This window comes from Vicugna pacos, chromosome 18, assembly GCF_048564905.1.
Source record: "Vicugna pacos chromosome 18, VicPac4, whole genome shotgun sequence".
In the NCBI taxonomy this organism is placed as follows: Eukaryota; Metazoa; Chordata; class Mammalia; order Artiodactyla; family Camelidae; genus Vicugna; species Vicugna pacos.
Window position 1 is genome coordinate 33,899,987 of NC_133004.1, and position 19,781 is coordinate 33,919,767.

The 19,781-nt window shown below is 33.0% G+C and overlaps 2 protein-coding genes across 5 annotated transcripts in view; one reads left to right on the forward strand and one right to left on the reverse strand.

Annotated features, from left to right (window-relative positions):
- Window positions 1-19,781, forward strand: part of ZNF713 (zinc finger protein 713) — a 69,422-nt gene that overhangs the window by 13,375 nt on the left and 36,266 nt on the right. The window lies entirely within an intron of this gene.
- Window positions 1-19,781, reverse strand: part of SEPTIN14 (septin 14) — a 28,459-nt gene that overhangs the window by 4,056 nt on the left and 4,622 nt on the right. The window contains exons 3-9 of one of the 2 annotated variants that reach the window (XM_006201336.3): window positions 16,441-16,561; window positions 15,874-16,069; window positions 12,228-12,414; window positions 11,262-11,423; window positions 4,676-4,772; window positions 3,210-3,378; window positions 1,530-1,662 (exon numbers count right to left, since the gene is read on the reverse strand). In XM_006201336.3, the coding sequence (XP_006201398.2) occupies window positions 1,530-1,662; window positions 3,210-3,378; window positions 4,676-4,772; window positions 11,262-11,423; window positions 12,228-12,414; window positions 15,874-16,069; window positions 16,441-16,561 (1,065 nt within the window). Of the gene's footprint in view, window positions 1-1,529; window positions 1,663-3,209; window positions 3,379-4,675; window positions 4,773-11,261; window positions 11,424-12,227; window positions 12,415-15,130; window positions 15,186-15,873; window positions 16,070-16,440; window positions 16,562-19,781 lie in introns of those variants that run through there. The other variant, XM_072943024.1, reaches the window with a different exon arrangement.

Here is a 19,781-nt window from a genome sequence, read left to right on the forward strand (position 1 = left end):
TTGGAGATTATAGCAAGATGGCAAGATACAAAGTTAATATACAAAGATTAATTGCTTTCCTATATACCAGCAATGAACAAGTGGAATTTGAAGTAAAAAAACACAATACTAATTGCATTAGCACCCCAAAAAAGAAATACCTGTATAAATCTAACAAAATATATGCAAGATCCATATGAGGAAAACTATAAAAGCTTGATGAAAAAAATTAGAGAAGAAAGCTAACTAAAGATTTCATGTTTATGGATAGGAAGATAATGTTATCAAGATATCAGCTCTTCTCAACTTGATCTATAGACTCATTGCCATCCTAATCAAAATCCCAGCAATTTATTTTATAGATATTGACAAACTGATTCTAACGTTTTATGGCAAAACAAAAGATCCAGGATAACCAACACAATATTGAAGGAAAAGAACAAAGTTGAAGGACAGGTGACTGCCAGGTACATGAAAAAATGCTCAATATCACTGATCATCAGGGAAATGCAAATCAAATTCACAATGAGATATCTCCTCACACCCTTCAAAATGGTTATTATCAAAAAGACAACACTTAACAAGTTCACAAAGATGTGAAGAGAAGGGAACACCTGGGCAGTGTTGGTGGGAATGTAAATTGATACATCCACTATGGAAAACAGGATGGAGATTCCTATAAAAAAATTAAAAATAAAACTACCATATGATCCAGTAATTCCATTTCTAGTTACTTTTCTGAAGAAAACCAAAACACTAATTTGAAAAGATACATGCACCCCTATGTTCATTGTAGCATTATTTACAATAGCCAAGACATGGAAGCAACATAACCACCAATAGATGGATGGACAAAGAAAATGTGGTATATGTATACAATTAAATATTACTCAGCCAGAGAAAAGAATGAAATCTTGCCTTTTGCAACAACATGGATGGAACTGGAGCGTATTACACTAAGTGAAATAAGTCAGATAGAGAGAGACAAATACCATATGATTTCACATATATGTGGAATCTAAGAAACAATTCAAATGAACAAACATAATAAAATAGAAACACACTCGTAGATACAGAGAACAAACTGGTGGCTGCCAGAAGAGAGTGGAGTTAGGGGATGAGTGAAATAGGTAAAGGAGATTAAGAGATACAAATTTAAAATAAATGTCAGGGGATTTAATGTACAGCATGAGGAACAGAGTGAAAAATACTGTAATAGCTTTGTGTGGTGACAGACGTTAACAAGGACATCATGGTGATTATTTTGTAATGTATAAAAATATTGAATCACTGTTATATACCTGAAACTAATATAATATTGTAAGTCAGTTATACTTCAATTTAAAAAAAAAGCAAATTATCCAAGTATTATAGAAAAAGTGACATTATAGACTGTAATTTTTAAAGGCTGTATTCAAAACATATATGGTAAACAGCTACTTTTTGAAGCATAGCAAGTATCCTCCAAAAAAATCATCCAAACTCTTGAGCTTAAAACCCCCAACTCACCTAAACTTGAATGCAAATTATATCCAACTAGCAATATTTACCTCTTTTTCAGCTTCTTTAAATGCTGCTTCTTTCTCCTTTACTCGCTGCATAAATTTCTGTTTCAACTCTTCTTCTTCCCTCTGACACTGGTCAAAGAACTCCTGCCTTTTGGCTTCATAGATCTCTTGAAAACTAAAAAGAAATTTGTATTACCAGTATATTAAAATGTTAATATAAATAAACGTGTAAAATATATGTTGTATGTTAAGGCACATATGAGAACATTTACCAGTATTCTCTCACGTATAGAATGAAAATGTCCATATCATGAGATGTTAAAAAGTGAGGTACCATATTAAATATGACTATAGAGAGTGTATACACAGAACATACTCGAATTTTGAAGCACTGTGTCAGTGATTTCTTTCTCCTACCATTTTTCATTATATCATACTTCTTCACATCTTCTAACAGCAAAATTTGAGGAAACTTCTAATTTATGAGGTTCTCAAAATAATAAAAATAAGGGAGGCATTTTTCAAAATAGGATTCATTTAAGATAGCTGGTTCAATTTTGGTTGTCTTCAGAGTTCCATAACTAAATATAACTAGATTGTTCTACACTGTCATACTTTTGCAGCACAAATCCTATCCCTCCTCAGTATAGCTAAGTACACCTGCCCTCAAACTATTTTCACTTCACTTCCATTGAAATTCAGTCCCCCAAAAACTGAGTTCCTCTGCTGAGTTTACAGTTGAACTCTCTATCCAAAATGCTATTCCCTTGCTTGTCCAACACATGTTCCCCTCAGGATTGAGGAGTATCAAAGAAGAGAGGGGACTAAAACCGAGCAGAATGCTGTGGGCCCTCCCCGGCACAAAAGCCTTTCTGTGTCCCCCAGTTTCTTGTTTGTAGGGAAGAAGCTTTCAGCCTCCTAGACCTTCCCTGGGTTTCAAAGGGCAGATTCAAACAGTTACTAATAAGGGTTTATACAGATCTTTGAGTTCTTCTAAGGAACTAAGGCCCCCACCCACGTGGAAGATGATAACTTCAGGCTGAGCACAAGCATGTGGACCCCAAACTGATTGGAACTGATGATTGAACACCACCCTGTTTTCTCACTACCAACCAATCAGAGGAGGGTTACACACCCTGCAGCCCTCCCCCCAAATTTTGCCTATAAAAACTTCCTCCTGAAACCCATCGGAGAGTTCAGGTCTTTTTGAGCACAAGCCACCCATTCTCCTTGCACGGCCCTTGCAGTAAATCCTCCTCTGCTCTAAACTCCAACTTTTTGGTTTGTTTGGCCTCAGTGTTTGGTGCATGAACTTGGGTTCAGCAACACCACGTTACATTGCTGCTTTTCCTCTTTGCTTCATCCAGACCTCAATATCCTTTGCCATCCTTCTCAATATCCTTTGTCATCTTATGCCAGTTTTTACTAATATTTGCAAATCTCCTTCCTGAGCTTCTGTTTCATATAAAATTGAGTTTTTCTTTTGGATACACATTTCAGCATGCACACCTATTGGATGCGTATAGGTGAGCCTTTGCTCATTGTTACATTGCTCCTATTAACTCTCTCCATCTAAGTCTGAGGATGATTAAAAAACATAAAATTCAGGATGGCCCAGGATGTTAGAAGTACAGCTATTCTCATTCCCAAATAATTGTGTCTCAGGGTTGTAGGGGGTTTCTGAGTCACTCATCAGCTTGTTCTGGCAAGAACTCCACTCACCTAACAGGCTGGTTGTCTGGACCCACGTCAGGAAAGCCCATTTTCTGAAGTTTGCAGCACCTATAACGTTCATAGTGCTGAGTGTGGGTTTGTTCCTTCAAGTCTTCCATATTTGTACAAAGAAGCATATCCCGGAGCTTAACAAAGTCACAGTGATTTTCATTTTCCACTAGGCAGAAAAATAATAAAGCCACACTTTTTATCAATCCCTGTCACTCTGATTAAGTATTATTGAATGAATGCAGGCTTGAAAAAACACATTTCGAGTAACAGCTAAGAGATCATTCTGATTAATAGCTATAATTCCTTTAACCATGTAACTATGGTCATATGGTATATACCAAATACACGTAGAGCTTATTTATCGACCAGGAAACTTCCTTTAAATTTACTAGCAAAAGAATAAATGAGAAACAATGAAATAACATGTTATATTAGAATGTGGCATAGGTTTTCATTAATAATTATGTTAGTATTTTTCAAAGTAGTCTCAAGATATTTTACAGTGTGCTAACAAAGAATATAATTTCACTAAAGCAAATAACTTTATTAACGTAAATTCTGCTAATGTAAAGGCCTTAACAATTGTGCATGATTTAGTTACTAAATTCCATTTATACACCATATTTATTAGAACAAATTAGTCAATTTTCAAAATCACTCTGAATTTACATGGCTCTCTCCTTTGTTGGTCATATCCAAAAGACTGAGCACAATATATTTTGTATTGTGTACAATATTATAACCAAATGTAATATTCATTAAAATATGTTGTTTTAAGTATATTTCATAAATTTTAAAATGTATAATATATTAATTGAAAATGGCACCTGGAAACTAGTACAGATAGAGATAATCCGGTCCCCAAGAGTTATTATCACAAATATATGACCCAGACATAAAAGACTGCGATTACAATATTCCAACTCACCGTGATGCTAGGTACCTATTATAAATATCTAGGTATAGTTTATCCAGAGGTAAGTTGTATTTCTTTATTTTAAAAATAGTTTACCGTCCTTTTTTCTAGTGACCATTTAAAATGCTTTATAAATTAGGTAGTAATTTATGTAACAGGTTTTAAGTACTAGTATTTGTGCTTCAGCGTTGTTCAAAGTTCTTTTGTGAAAAGCACTTTTCAACATTCTGAATGTGACGGTTTGTGCATAGAAAGATACGGCAGATGGGGATAAATAAGGGGGTTCTGCCCAGTCTCTGAATTTTTGCCTGAAGCACCATCCAGAAAAGTCCTATAAGAAATTATAGTCAAAATAAGCGTTAGCTTAAATGAAACAATCTGTGCTCCTTACGAGTAACTTGCTGTTTAGCAAAAGTTACCAATAACGACTCAAGTTAAAATTATATTTTCAAATATAGGATACATAATTTATATAATTTTTGTAATTATATATATTATTTAAACATAATCATCCCAGAGCAAGGCTGCTCATCTTTATTACACTTACCTTGTAAAACTCCCCAGGGGTACTGACGGCCTCTGACCATCCTTTTTCCAACTTTCACTTCATCCATACTTCCTACTACAGCGAAAGGCAAGAGCCCCTAGAAAATAAGAACAGTGTTAATCATCCTTCCTTATACCGATATGGCTTACTCTGTTACCCTTATTCCTGTTATGGAAATAACAGAGACAAGAATATCATAATAAATTTATTCAAATGAGGTATCTGTCCTGCCTAGGATTTTATGACTTGGCAGTAAATACGTGCAAATTGATTGCTGTAAGGGTCAGTGTCAGAACACACACACAGCTGAAAGCTTTCTACTGACTGCTGTCTAAAGCAAGGCATTGTGCTGTGGGGAATACAAAGATGACAGTTTAGATAGACATATTATTCTTCTCACATTATCTTTACCCTGAAACGTAATATGCAAATCACTTTTAACTTCAGTTACTTTTAAAAGTAATAAAACTGTAACTATAATAATTAATCAAAATGTAGTATAAAGTATATTAATAAATTATACTATATAGAAAAATGGAAATCAACATAAAAAAGAAACAAAAAGCATTCAAATCAGAAAGGAATAAGTAAAACTATCTGTTCACAGATGGCATTTTAAAAATTTTTTTTAAATTGAGATATAATTAACATATTAGTTTCTAGTGTACAACATGATTCAATATTTGTATATATTGTAGAATGATCACCACAATAAGTCTAGTTAACATCCATCACCACAGTTACAGTTTTTTTCTTGGGATGAGATCTTTTTGGATCTACTCTCTTAGCACCTTTCAACTATACAATACAGTATTATTAACTACAGTCACCATCCTGTACATTATATCCTTAGGACTTATTTGTCTTATAACTGGAAATTTGTGCCTTTTGATACCTTTACCCATTTTGCCCACTCTCCACCCCTGCCACTGGGAACCATCCACTTTATCTATGAATTCAGATTTTTGTTCGTTTGTCTTTTAGATTCCAAATATAAGTGAGATCATATGGTATTTATCTTTCTTGAGTCTGACTTATTTCACATAAGGTCCATCCTTGTTGTCATAAATGGTGACATTTCATTCTTTTTATGGTTGAATAATATTCTAGTGAGTACATAACACACACGCCGAATCTTCTTTATCCATTGATGGATGCTTAGATTCCTTCCATGTCTTGATTATTGTAAATAATGCTGTAATGAACATGCAATGAACAGATATCTTTTTACATTGATGTTTTCAGTTTCTTTGGATAAATACCCAGAAATGGAATTGCTGGATCATATGGCATTTCTGTTTTTAATTATTTGAGGAAACGCCATACTGTTTTCCATAGTGGCTCTATGAATTTCCACACCCATCAATAGTGCACAAGGGTTTCCTTTTCTCTACATCGTCGCCAACATTTGTTATTTTTTGTCTTTTTGATAATAGTCATTTTAACAGCTGCGAGGTGATATCTTATTGTGGCTTTGATTTGCATTTCCCTGATGATTGATGATGTTGAGCAAGTTTTCATGTGTGTGTTGGCCATCTGGGTGTCTTCCTTGGAAAAATATCTGTTCAGTTGCTTTTCCATTATTTAATTGGATTTGTTTGCTTTTTTACTATGAGTCACATGAGTTCTTTAGATATTTTGGATATTAACCCCTTATCAGATATATAATTTGCAAATATTCTTTCCCATTCCATAGGTTACCTTTTCATCCTGTTGATAGTTTCCTGTTCTGTGCAGAGCTTATTAATTTGATGTGTAGTTCTACTTGTTTATTTTTGATGTCAAATTCAAAAAAATCATCACAAAAGGGGAGGGGAAGAGCTCAGTGGTAGAGTGTATGCTTAGCATGCACGAGGTCCTAGATTCTATCCCCAATATCTCCATTAAAAAAAAAAAAATCACCAAAACCAATGTCGAGGAACTTACTGCCCATATTTTCTTCTAGGAGCTTTATGGTTTCAGGCCTTACATTCAAGTCTTTAATTCATTTTGACTTAATGTTTGTATATCGTGTAAGATAGTGGTCCAGTTTCATTCTTACACATGTGGCTGTCCAGTTTCCCCATCACCATTTATTAAAGAAACTTCTCTTTCCTCATTGTATATTCTTGGATCCTTTGTGTTAAATTAATTAAGCATATAAGCATGGGTTTACTTCTGGGCTCTATATTCTGTTCCATTTATCTCTGTGTCTGTTTTTATGCCAATACCACACTGTTTTCATTATGATAACTTTGTTATAATTTGAAATCAGGAAGCATGATACTCCAGCTTTGGTCTTCTTTCCTGAGATTGCTGTGGCTAATCAAGATCTTTATGGTTCCATATGAGCTTGAAGATTTTTCTATTTCTGTGAAAACTTCCATTGGAATTTTGATAGGGATTTCATTAAATCTGTATATTAATTTGGGTAGTAGGGACACCTAAAAAATATTAATTTTTCCAATCCATGAGAATGGAATATCTTCCCATTTATTTGTGTCTTCTTCGATTTCTTATATTAATTTCTTACAGTTTTCAGTGTGCAAATTTTTCAACCCCTTGATTAAGTTTATTTCTGGTTATTTTAGTCCTTTTAATGCAATTGTAAATGGGATTGTTTTCTTAGTTTCTCTTTCTGGTTGGCCATTATTAGTGTATAGAAATTTCTGTATATTAATTTTGTATCCTGCAAATTTACGGAATTAATTTATTAGTTCTAGTGGTATTTTGGTGGAATCTTTAGGGTTTCCTTTATATAACATCATGTCATCTGCAAATAATGACTGTTTTCCTTTTTCCTTTTCAACTTGGAATCCTTTTCTTTCTTCTTCTTGTCTGTTTGCTATGGCTAGAACCTCCAATACAATGCTGAATAAACGTGGTAAGATTGGCCATCCTTGTCTTGTTCCTGATCTTAGAGGAAATGCTTTCAGCTTTTCACCATTGAGTATGATACCAACTTTGTTGAGAGTTTGTATCATGAATATATGTTGAATTTTTCCAAAAGCTTTTTCTCTGTCTATTGAGATGACTATATACTTTTTATTCTTCATTTTGTTAGTGTGGTGTGACATGGTATTACATGTAGAAAAACTCTAAAGATTTCACAAATACACTGTTTAAAGTAATAAATTAATTCAATAAAGTTACAGGATACAAAATCAACTCATAAAAATCAGTTGCATTTTTATACACTAACTGATCAATACAGAAAGAAAATTAAGAAAACAATTACATTTGCAATAATATTAAAAATAATAAAATACTTAGGAATAAACCTAACCGAAGAGGAACTTAAATAGTGAAAACAACACAATGTTGCTGAAAGAAATTAAAAGATAAAAAAACAAATGGAAATACATCTCATATTCATGAATCAGAAGACCTAATATTGTTAAGATATTTTATTACCCAAAGTGATCTGCAAACTTCATACAATTCCTATCTATATCCCAATGGTATGTTTTGAAGGAATATAAAAATCCATCCAAAAATTTCATGTGAAATCTCAAGAGACCTTAGTAGTCAAAAAAATCTTGAAAAAGAAGAACAAAGTTGGAGGTTTTACACTTCCTGAATTCAAAATATATTACAAACGTAGTTATCAAAACAGATTGGTACAAGCATAAAGAAGACATAGAGACCAGTGGAATTAACTGGTCTTAAGTCCAGAATTAATCCACATGTACTTGGTCAAATAATCTTCAACAAAAGTGCCAAGACAACTAAATTGGAAAAGGAAAATTTCTTCAACATATGTTGCTAGAGAAACTGATTATCAACAGGCAAAAAAAAAAAAAAAAAAAGAAGTTGGCACCTTATCTTACACCATATAAAAAATTAACTCACAGTCAATTAAGGACCTAAATTTTTGACTCAAAAGTATAAAAATACTAGAAGAAAACAAAGAGATTGGATTTGGCAATGATTTCTTTAAGATAGCAAAAACATGGGCAACAAAAGCAAAAATAAACAAATGTTACTGCATCAAACTTAAAAACTTTTGTGCAATCAAAATATATAATCAGAGCAAAAAGTAAAAAACTTATGTAATGGGATACCATTTTCAAACCACATTGGTTAGGGATTTAATATCCAGAATATATAAATAATTCCTGTAATTTGTTAATAAACAAATTTTCAATGGGCAAAAAATTTGAATAGACAGTTGTCCAAAGATGAATAGGAAAAGAACAAAGATATGGAGACTAAACAACATGTGACTAAAAACCAATGGGTCAATGATGAAATTAAAGAAGAAACTAGAAAATACCTTGAGACAATGAAAATGAAAAAACAACTTTCCAAAAATCTACAGGATTCAGCAAAAGATATTCTAAGAGGAAAGGTTATGGTGATACAGGTCTTCCTCAAAAAACAAGAAAAAAACTCAAACCACTTAACCTACCAATTATACGGATTAGAAAAAGAAGAACAAACAAAGCCCGAAGTCAGCAGAAGAAAGGAATAATAAAGATCAGAGAGGAAATAAATAAAATAGAGACAAAAAAGATCAATGAAATCAACAGCTGGTTTTCTGAAAAGATAAACAAAATTGACAAGCCTTTAGACAGGCTCATTAAAAAAAAGAGAGGACTCAAGTAAGCAAAATAAGAAGTGCAAGAGGAGAAACTACAATGAATAGTGCAAAGATACAAAAAAAATCATAAAAGAAAACCATGAATAGTTAAGCCAACAAATTGGACAACCTAGAAAAAATTGATAAATTCCTAGAAATATACAATCTTCCGAAACTGAATCAGGAGGAAATAGGTAATCTGAACAGACAAATCTCTAGGAGTGAAATTGAATTGGTAATCAGAAAACCCCTAGCAAACAGAAATTCAAGACTGGATAGCTTCAAAGGGTAATTCTACCAAACACATAAAGAAGAGCTAATACCTATCCTTCTCATACTACTCCACAAAATTGAAGAGGAGGGAGCACTCCCAAGTTCATCAATGAGGCCACTGTCAGCCTGATAGTAAAACCAGACAGAGACACTACAAAAGAAGAAAATTACAGGGTAATATCTCAGATGAATATAAATGCAAAAATCCTCAAAAAGTATTAGGGAACTAAATTCAACAATATATAAAAAGAATCATAAACCATGATCAAATGGGATCCATCCCAGGGATGCAAGGATGGTTCGCTATCTGAAAAGCAATCAAAATGACACATCATGTTAATAAAACGAAGGATACAAATCTCATGATCATCTCAATAACCACAGAAATTGAAACCACAATGGATACCACCTCACATCTATTAAGGTAAGCTACTATTTTTAAAAAAGGGAACAAGTGTTGGCATGAATGTGGATAAACTGAAATCCTTGTGCACTTTTGGTGGGAATGTAAAATAATGCAGTCACTATGGAAAAACAGTATGGTGATCCTCAAGAAATTAAACATAGAATTACCATACAATCCGGCAATTCCACTTCTTGGCATATATCCAAGGGAACTGAAAGTAGGAATTCAAAGAGATATTTGCACAGACATAAAAGGACAAATACTATATAATTTCATTTAGTAGAAGTATCTTAAGTAATCAAATTCATAAGGACAGAAAGTACAATATGGTGGCCAGGGGCTGAGGGGAAGTGTAATGAGGAATTGTTTATTACAGAGTTTTAGTTTTGCAAGATGAAAAGAGTTCTGTGGATAGAAGGTGGTGATGATTGTGAAGATATAATGCCACTGGACTGTATCATTTAAAAGGTTTAAGATGGCAAATTTCTTGTTACGTGTATTTTACCACAATTTTTAAAACTCTTAGAAGAAAACTTGTAAGTAAACATTTATTACTTTAGATTTGACAAAATATTCTTAGAAATGACATCAAAAGCACAAGCAACAACAAAAATAGATAAATTGCACTTCATCAATATTAAAAAGCTTATGTTTCAAAGAACACGAAAAATAAAGTGAAAGTATGACAAACAGATTGGGAGAAAATATTTGCAAATCACATATCTCATAAGAAACTTGTATCCAGAGTATTATAAAAGAACTCTTACAATTCAATAATAAACAGGCAAAAGCTCAACAAAAAATGGACAAAAGGTCTGAGTAAATGCTCCTCTTGGGAAGACATACTAATAGCCAGTGAAACCATGGAAAGACCAAATATTGTGTAATTTCATTTATATGATATATCTAGTGCAGAGGAATCTGAAGAGAGAGAAGTTGATTAGTGGTTTCCTAGGGTAGGTAGACAGGAGGGCTGACAGGTAGTACAGGAGAGAAGCTAAAGAGTATGGAGTTTCTTTCCAAGATAATAAAAATATCCTAAATTTGTTTGTGAGGATGGTTGCACATATCTGTGAACAGACTAAACTGTATACTTAAATGGGTGAATCATATACTATGTAAACTATATCTCAACAAAACTATTTTTAAAAGCATTGATTCTCAGCAAACATTTTTCAAAATCGAGAAAGAAAAACATTTTCCCACACAGCATTTTGGAGGAAAATACCTTATTTATAGTGTCTTTGTTAGATACAAGTGACAATATATTACTCATATTGTTACTCATAAATTCTGTTTTCATTTCCACATGTAAAACAATTGACATTCAGTCGTTAGGAGCTTACATTCATTGAGGAGTTCACCTGAGAAGAAGTTTCATCATCTGTTGGGAACTGGTATATCTGGATGCCATTACTAACCAATTCACTCATGATCCTACACTTAAATTTCTGTAAATCGTTTTTAGAAATTGCATCTGCTTTGGCAATCAGTGGTACAATGTTCACCTATTAAGAAGGAAGCAAACAAAATATTACTATTGAGAATTTGTTATTAGTCCTGGAATTTTCACAGTCAAAACCTCACAATTTCTGACAACAAATTTTCATAACTAGATAATCACTATCACTAATCACTATCATGACTTCTTCACAAAATTGCTTTCCAAAATCATTGGTACTTTTGAAGATTAATCGTTAATCAGAATTCAGGTTTAGAAGTCTTAATTTTCTTTCTCTTCTCAAACGTTCTTACACTCTCAACACATCTGGAGTTAGTAAAATGTTAACAGTAGAATGAGGTAGTCTATTTAATTCACTATCAATTTTATTTCTTATTAAACTGAATGTTAAAAAAGTCAAAAGAGATCTTTCATCAAAATTGTAGAGCAGATTAATTCTATCTTTCTACCTGTCATTCATTTGCAGCACCTTCTCTGTAAATCCATCTTAATCAATATCCAATTTTAACAGATCCTTATCCTATCTAGATGTCTTTGCAGATAGCTCTACTTGTATTTGCAAAAAAACACCTAAAAATAATGGACTTTTTTGTTACCATACTCGAAAGGCTGTGTGTGTGTATATGTGTGTAGCACGTAACGAAAAATGTTCACTTGTAATTTGTACAAAGAAATTATTTCCATATTGCATATTTGAGGTTGAATTTTGTGCTTTAAAGGATAACAGAGGGGAAAAGATGCATATGCATATTACAAAGTAACAGATTCATGAGTTCAGATGCCTTCGAGATTTGGATGATCTCAAAAGAAGTATCAAATCTTGATAGGTTGATGGATTTACCAAACACACCTTACTATCAATGTTCTTCATGGTCAATAGATCAAGGGACTTCAGAGAATGTCCTGTAGGTGAAATGAAGTAAAGGCACACGTGGACACGGGAATCATGGTAGTCAGCGAAGGAACGTTTAATTTTCAGTTCTTCTTGAAGATAGGCCTCAAATTGAGCATCTATGTAGTTAACAATTGGCTGGTAGCTGAAAAAATGATCATTTAAATATTTAGCTTAATAGATTAATAACATCTGAAATCTGCATTTTTACCACTTAATATGTATGTAATATGTGTACTCACTAGTTTGCCACAGTGATTAAAAATGTGCATAACATGTCCACACAAAGATAATGATTACAAACCAATTACAATTACAAACCAATAAAAAAGGCCTGTGCTTTATATTGTTTATAGAAATGGCAAAATGAGTTATCGGTTCAATGCAATCCCAATCAGAAACCAAGTTTTTATATGTGTACATATGTGTAAATACAAAGAACCGAGAATGCTCAAGACATACTGAAAAACCAAGGGGATATATTCTTCATATATCAAGTCTTATTATGAAGCTAAAATACTTAATACAGCATGGGATCAGCACAAGGATAAATAGATTAAGGCTGTTCTATATCATGAGACTGACAAGGGCTTGATTTCCAGACTATATAAACAGCTCATACAACTCAAATAACAAAAACAAACAAACAAACAAACAAACAAACAACTCAATCAAAAAATGAGCAGAAGACCTAAATAAACATTTCTCCAGTGAAGACATATAAATGGCCAATAGGCACAGGAAAAAATGCTCAATATCACTAATTATCAGAGAAATGCAAATCAAAATTACAGTGAGGTATCACCTCACACTGGTCAAGATGGCCATCATTCAAAAGTCCACAAATGATAAATGCTGTAGAGAATGTGGAGAAAAGGGAACCCTTGTCTGTTGGTGGGAATGTAGTTTGATGTAGTTGGGAAGTAGTATGGAGATTCCTTAAAAATCTAAAAATAGACTTACCATATGTTCCAGTAATCACACTTCGGGGCATATATCCAGAGGAAACTCTAACTAGAAAAGATACATGCACCCCAATGTTCATAGCAGCACTATTTACAATAGCTAAGACAGATGTCTATTGACAGATGATTGGATAAAGAAGATATATATATATAATCTCCAGATCCATCCATGTTGCTGCAAATGGCATTATTTTATTCTTTTTTATGACTGAGTAGTATTCCATTGTATACATATACCACAGCTTCTTATCCAGTACTCAGTCTATGGACATTTAGGTTGTTTCCATGTCTTGTCTATTGTATATAGTGCTGCTCAGTCTGGCTAGAGGTTCAAAATTACTAATCTTTTCAAAAAACATGCTTTTGGTTTTACTGATTTTCTGACTTTTTTTCTGTTTTCATAAATTTCTGCTCTACTGTAATTTTTCTTGATTTAGGGTTAATTTGTTCTTATTTGTCTGGTTTAACATGGAAACCTACATCACTGATTAGTTCTTCCCTAATATAAGGATTTCATGCTGTAAAAATGTACATGCTAAGCAGTACTTTTGCAGTATCCTATAGTTTTTTTTAAACTATGGGTCACCTAGCAGGAGATCTATTCTATAACAAAATCTTAATTGTACAATAAAGTACTGTTAAATATAGGCACTAGGTTGTACAGAAGTTCTCCAGTTATCTCGCATAGCTGAAATTTTATACCCATTGAACAGTAATTCCCAATTCCTCCTTCCGACCACCACTGGCAACCAACATTTTATTCTGCTTCTGTGAATCTGACTAGTGGTTGTTATCTAAAAAGGGAAATGTTCAACACCTGTGAGAAGCAGGTTATAACTTGAATAGAAAGAAGTTTACCTAGGACATTTGTTTTGGAATATCTATTAACTTGACCATAAATGTTTTATGTATTTCTTTATTATACATGATATATTTTAAAGAAATTTTCTCTGTGTTATTTCAAATGTATTTCAGTTATTTCAAAAATTAAATGACCACATGGGATAAGGTCTGAGAGGACACCTACCAAACTCACAATAGGGGATATTTTTGGGAAAAGAAATGGTGCAAAGTGCTTAGGTTTGGCTAAGTGGGTTTTCATTTCATCTGGATATTTAATTTTTTCAGAAATATATCCATATATGACTTAAATAGCTGATAGCAAACAAGCAATCCAACAAGTAAATAAATGGGAAAAATCCATTAAAAATATATGAGAAGCAACCCTATCATATAAAGGGTCTGTCATGGGTTGAATGGTAATCCCCAAAAGGATATGTCCGCATCCTAATCCTTAGAATCTGTAAATGTGATCTTTTTTGAAAAAAAAAAGTCTTAAAAATATAATTAAGAAATTCAATATGAGATAACCCTGGATTAACTGAGTCCACCTTAAATTCAATAGCAAATGTCCTTAAAAGAGATCAATAGAGAGCAGAGAAGGCTATGTGAAGATGGAGGCAGAGATCGGACTGATGTAGCCAGAGGGAATGTCAACTACAAAAGCAAAGAAAGAGTCTCTCCTAGAGCCTGCTGAGAGTGTGGCCCTGCTAGTCCTTGATTTTTGACTTCTGGCCTCCTGAAAAGCCACTCAGTTTAAGGTAACTTCTTACGACAGACTCAGGAAATTAATAGAGAGGGCACCACCTATTGTGGGCCTCAGTCCACAATACAATGAAATGCATACAGTACATTAAGCATATCGACCCTAGGCTTAATCGTATATTAAAAAATACTTTCAGAAGTATTGACTATTAGTACTATAATAATATTCTTTTTTTATATATTAATATTTAAAGCAATGTATCATTTGCCTTTGCTTCAAGTCTTTTCTCAGCTGTCTATTCTTTACATACAAGTGTCACACAAATTATTTTCATACTTGTTAGAACTTACATGTTTAAAAGGCTGTCTTTAACCAGTGGTGTGTTAGTGGTGTCTTTAACCAGTGGTGAATGTTTAAAACACAGCCCTCTAGGAGGGAAAAGAAAACTGATTTGTAGCATTTGCTGATCTCTGTGTTGTGAATACTCCCACCTTGGCTAATTTCAGACTACCCAAATGAGGTCATTAAATGTAGACTTGAGCACAACCTATTCTCAATAGCTTGTATGAACCAGTTTCAGCATATCACTACATATAACTAACCTAAGTCACACCAAAAAGGTCAATATATGGAAAAAAATTTTTCACTCTAATGCTACCTTTAGTGAAGTAGAAAAGTATGATATATATTATCATGTATTATGATAATGAATATGCATCCATTTCACAAAAAGATAAAAATCTAAAGCTATTGCTATGTCACAGTTTATTTCCCTCTTACACAGATAGTTTAAATCTGACCCAAGAACTGTAAAAAGTCCCCATAGTACCAGAGGACAAGTAAGAAAATAAGTTAAAATGAACAGAAACCACATCAACAAATTTTTGTTATAATTGGTTAATTCCAAAATCTTGTAAGGAAATCAGAAAATTGGATTAAGAATCAATTTCATAATAAGAAGATAATATTACTTAATTAGGAAATAATTAATATCTGGGAGAAAAAGTTTCAGTTGCCTTAGAAGAATATTACATTTTGACAGTAAATTCTTGAAATAAGGATAACTTTTAAATTAAAATAAGAGAGCACTCACCTGGCTTCCTTGCTCATTTGATCACCATATCCCACTGTTTTCACAACAGTTAATTTCAACTGAACGTGGCTTTCCTGAAGTTCATAGGTCTGAACTTTAAGTCCAACATCTGAGTAGAAATGTGAGGATTTTTTGTCTTTCAAATTAGTATTGAACAATGTGTCGACCAATGTTGATTTTCCAATTCCAGTTTCCCCTATATAAACACAGACACATCATAGGGGCATAAGATGTCTGAGAAGAAGTAACACTCTGAACCCCTAGCGTGATTTAAAGGGTCCCAGATACTTCAAAGACTGGAATGTCCTTGAAAGTATACATACTACTCCTGACTCCTTCAGCCATTAACATAATATAGAAAGATAATATACAGAGAACTGTATCGGATCTAGAAGAGCACTGAAACATTTAAAGAAAAAATGTCTAAGTAACATGACTAAGAAAATGAAAATACAAACATAGAGGCGTGGTATTAAATTAACAGCACCAGTTATGTTGCTTAAGGAAAGTTGAAATAAGCATTTAGGAAAATTAAGAAATAATTCATGTGAGGGGTTTGACACTTACCCACACAGAGAATATTAAAAGAAAATCCTTGTTGAACAGATTTGTTCACCAACTGTTGAGGCAAACAATCAAAACCAAAATGACCAAGCATAGTTAAACAGCGGGCATTATCTTCTTTTTGCTTGAAGAAAAAAAATATGTATTTTTTAATTAGAATAAGAAATATCATTTGAAAATATGATTATAATAACATATCAAAGAAATGGAATTGAGTATCATTTCATAGTCATACCTCAGACAAAATGCAAATGAAGTAAATTTGTGAAAAGAGAAATCTTTGTCCAGACACACAGATTTTGTCATCATTTTTATAGTGACTCTATCCTTGATCACACTCAAATAGACTATATTTCTAAATTTAAAAGTAAGAAATTAAAGAAATACCATAAGAAAGCCCAGTGTGTTACTCTAAAATAATAAATTATTTTTATAGAAAAAAGGAAACAACATTCTTTCATTCTGTTTCAGTGTAGCATTTTCAGGAAACCCAATATATGTTAATATATGTAAGAAAACCAAAGTCAACTTGAGTTTTTTAAAAAGCAACTAAAAAATTTGACTTCAAACTTGTTATATGCTCTCTGAGAACTTGTGTTACATCAAATTGTTAAAGGGATACACTGGTAATAACACCAGCCCAGAAAACTAGATATCCATCACTATTATACATACATTTACCAATTGATTATTTTTAAAAGATGGAAAAAATAATTCAGAGAAGGCTTAACAATTTATATTAATCTTACCCCTGGAAATCTCTCCCAAACGACTAGAAGATTTCATAAATGCTTTATACAGAGAAGTGTTCAGTGTAGCCCTCTAACAACCAAATATATGACTCCCTGAAACAGAATGTCTAAGTAAATGATAATATATTTATTCAGGCACATACTGGAGCATTCTTAAGTCTCTAAAGACATTTATAAAGAATGCTTTAATAAATTGAAAAATGGTTACATGAAAATGTTAAGTTAAAATGTAAGACATAAAATCGTGTGTACATTCTCAGCTTTTAGTGATATCAGAGTAACACAGCATTTTACCTTTCCTTACATTTACAATTAGAAACAACTATTTGAAGCACTGGAATGGAAAGAAAAGGAAGCAGAAACAGGACTAAATCAAATTCTGGGAATAAGGTTAAAATAATAGGTGAACTAGGTTTGTCCATGTATGCTCTTGAGGCTCCTCCCCTGTGAATGAGAAGCTTGGGAAGCAGAGCACAGGCAAAGACTGACAATCTTGAGCTGTGAAGTCTAAGGTCAAAAGTTGGGGCTGACAAAACACTAGGATATTGAGAGAGAAATCCTGAAAGAGCAAGCCACAGAGCAGGGAGATCCAAATCTGCAAACTTAAGAATACTTGGCTGAATCTAACTCTGCACATGCAGGCATGACTACAAAAAATTGAGAGGAGCTGGCATTCCGAAAGTGCTGAGCTGGTATTTCAGCAGTGGTCCTGGGAAGACCTAAGGAGACAGAGTTTGGAGTTTAAATGTCTTCCAAGTTATATGTTTGGTAAACACTTAACTTTAAGTTGTAAAAGGATTTGCTATAGGATTCAGGATTATGCTTTAAGTCAAAGGATTACTTGCAAGTAGAAGGGTATAACTAAGGTAAATCCATCTTTACAAAGAGTAGCATGACTTGACAGGGTCCAAATGACTTGCCAGTAATCTAACTGCCTGCTAAAACAAAATTCAATACTTTTTAGAGAAATAAAATAATAGAACTCAGACTTTCTACCGTACACCATACATAATGCTCAATGCATAATGAAAATTACCAGATATGAAGAAGCAGAAAAAAATCTGTCCCATGAGCCAAGGAAAAACACAATCAATGGAAATAGCCAGACAATGAGGATACTGGAATTGATAAACACTGTAAGGTAACTACCGTAAGTATATTTAAGAATCCACAGAAAAAAATGGATATAATGGGTGAAATGATAGATTATTTTAGATACACAAAAGGTAATGATACAGGAGTCAAAGCATACCACCAAAAAAAGTCATCAAACCACAAAAGAACACAGCAAGATAACACATAAAGAACAAAACAATTACAAAACAGAAATAATTAACAAAATGGCAGTAGTAAGTCCTTGCCTACCAAGACTTGCTTTCAATGTAAGTGGATTAATTCTCCAATAAAAAATCATAGAAGGCTGAATAGATTTTTTAAAAATTAAAGGATATGCTGCCTACGTGAGAGTAACGTTAGTTTTAGGAACACAATAGAAGGAGTAAAGTGACGGAAAAAGCTATTTCAAGCAAATGGTTACCAAAAGAAAGTGAAAGCAGCTATACTTATTTCAAACAAAATAAACTAAATTATAATGATAAAGAGGACAATCCATCAAGAATATGTAATTATTATAAATATGCACTCAACATTGGGGCACTTGAATATACAAAGCAATTACTATCAGAACTAAAAGGAGAAAGAGAGACCAATGTAGTAGTAGTCAGGGACTCGAACACCCAACTCTCAACAATGGATAGACAGATCATCCAGACAGAGAACCAATAAGGAAACAGCAGATTTGAACAAAGCAATAGACCGAAGGGACCTCACAGGCATATATAGAAAGTTCCATCTAACAGCTATCTAATACACATTTTTCTCAGATGCACACAAAACATTTTCTAGGATAGATCATACATTAAGCCACAGAACAAGTCTCAATGAATTCAAAATGACAGAAATAATATCAAGTATTATAGAGATATGTAAGACATTCACAGAAAACCACAAAACAATGATAAGCATGATTAAGATAGAACTACATAAACAGAAACATGTATCATGTTTACATATTGGAAAAACTATTAGTGTGAAGATGTCCTTTCTCCCCATATATATTAAAATACAATTTATAAAGCACAGGAGAATCTGTTTAAATGGCACCTACTATCCAAATGTTGCATATTTGAGCATCAAAACTATTAATTGGATTATTATTCTTCATATTCCAATTTCATATTCCTTTGTGCATTCCTACCACTTTCTGAATCACCCTGCTATGCGGCTGTTAATTAAGTTCAGCAGCAAGAGTAAAATAGATTCACTAAATCACATTTTTAGCATAAGTATTTTGAATAGTGTGGTCAACAATATGAAATTATTTAAAAATTTTTTCTTAACCAAGAAATCATAGAGTTAGTAGTCCTAAATAAGAGTATGCTTCCAAGATTTTGTTTGTTTTGTTTTGGGGAGGGTAATTAGGTTTGTTTGTTTGTTTGTTTGTTTTAGGTTTATTTATTTTTTAATGGAGGTACTGGAGATTGAACCCAGGACCTCATGCATGCTAAGCAAGCAGTCTATCAGCTGAGCTGT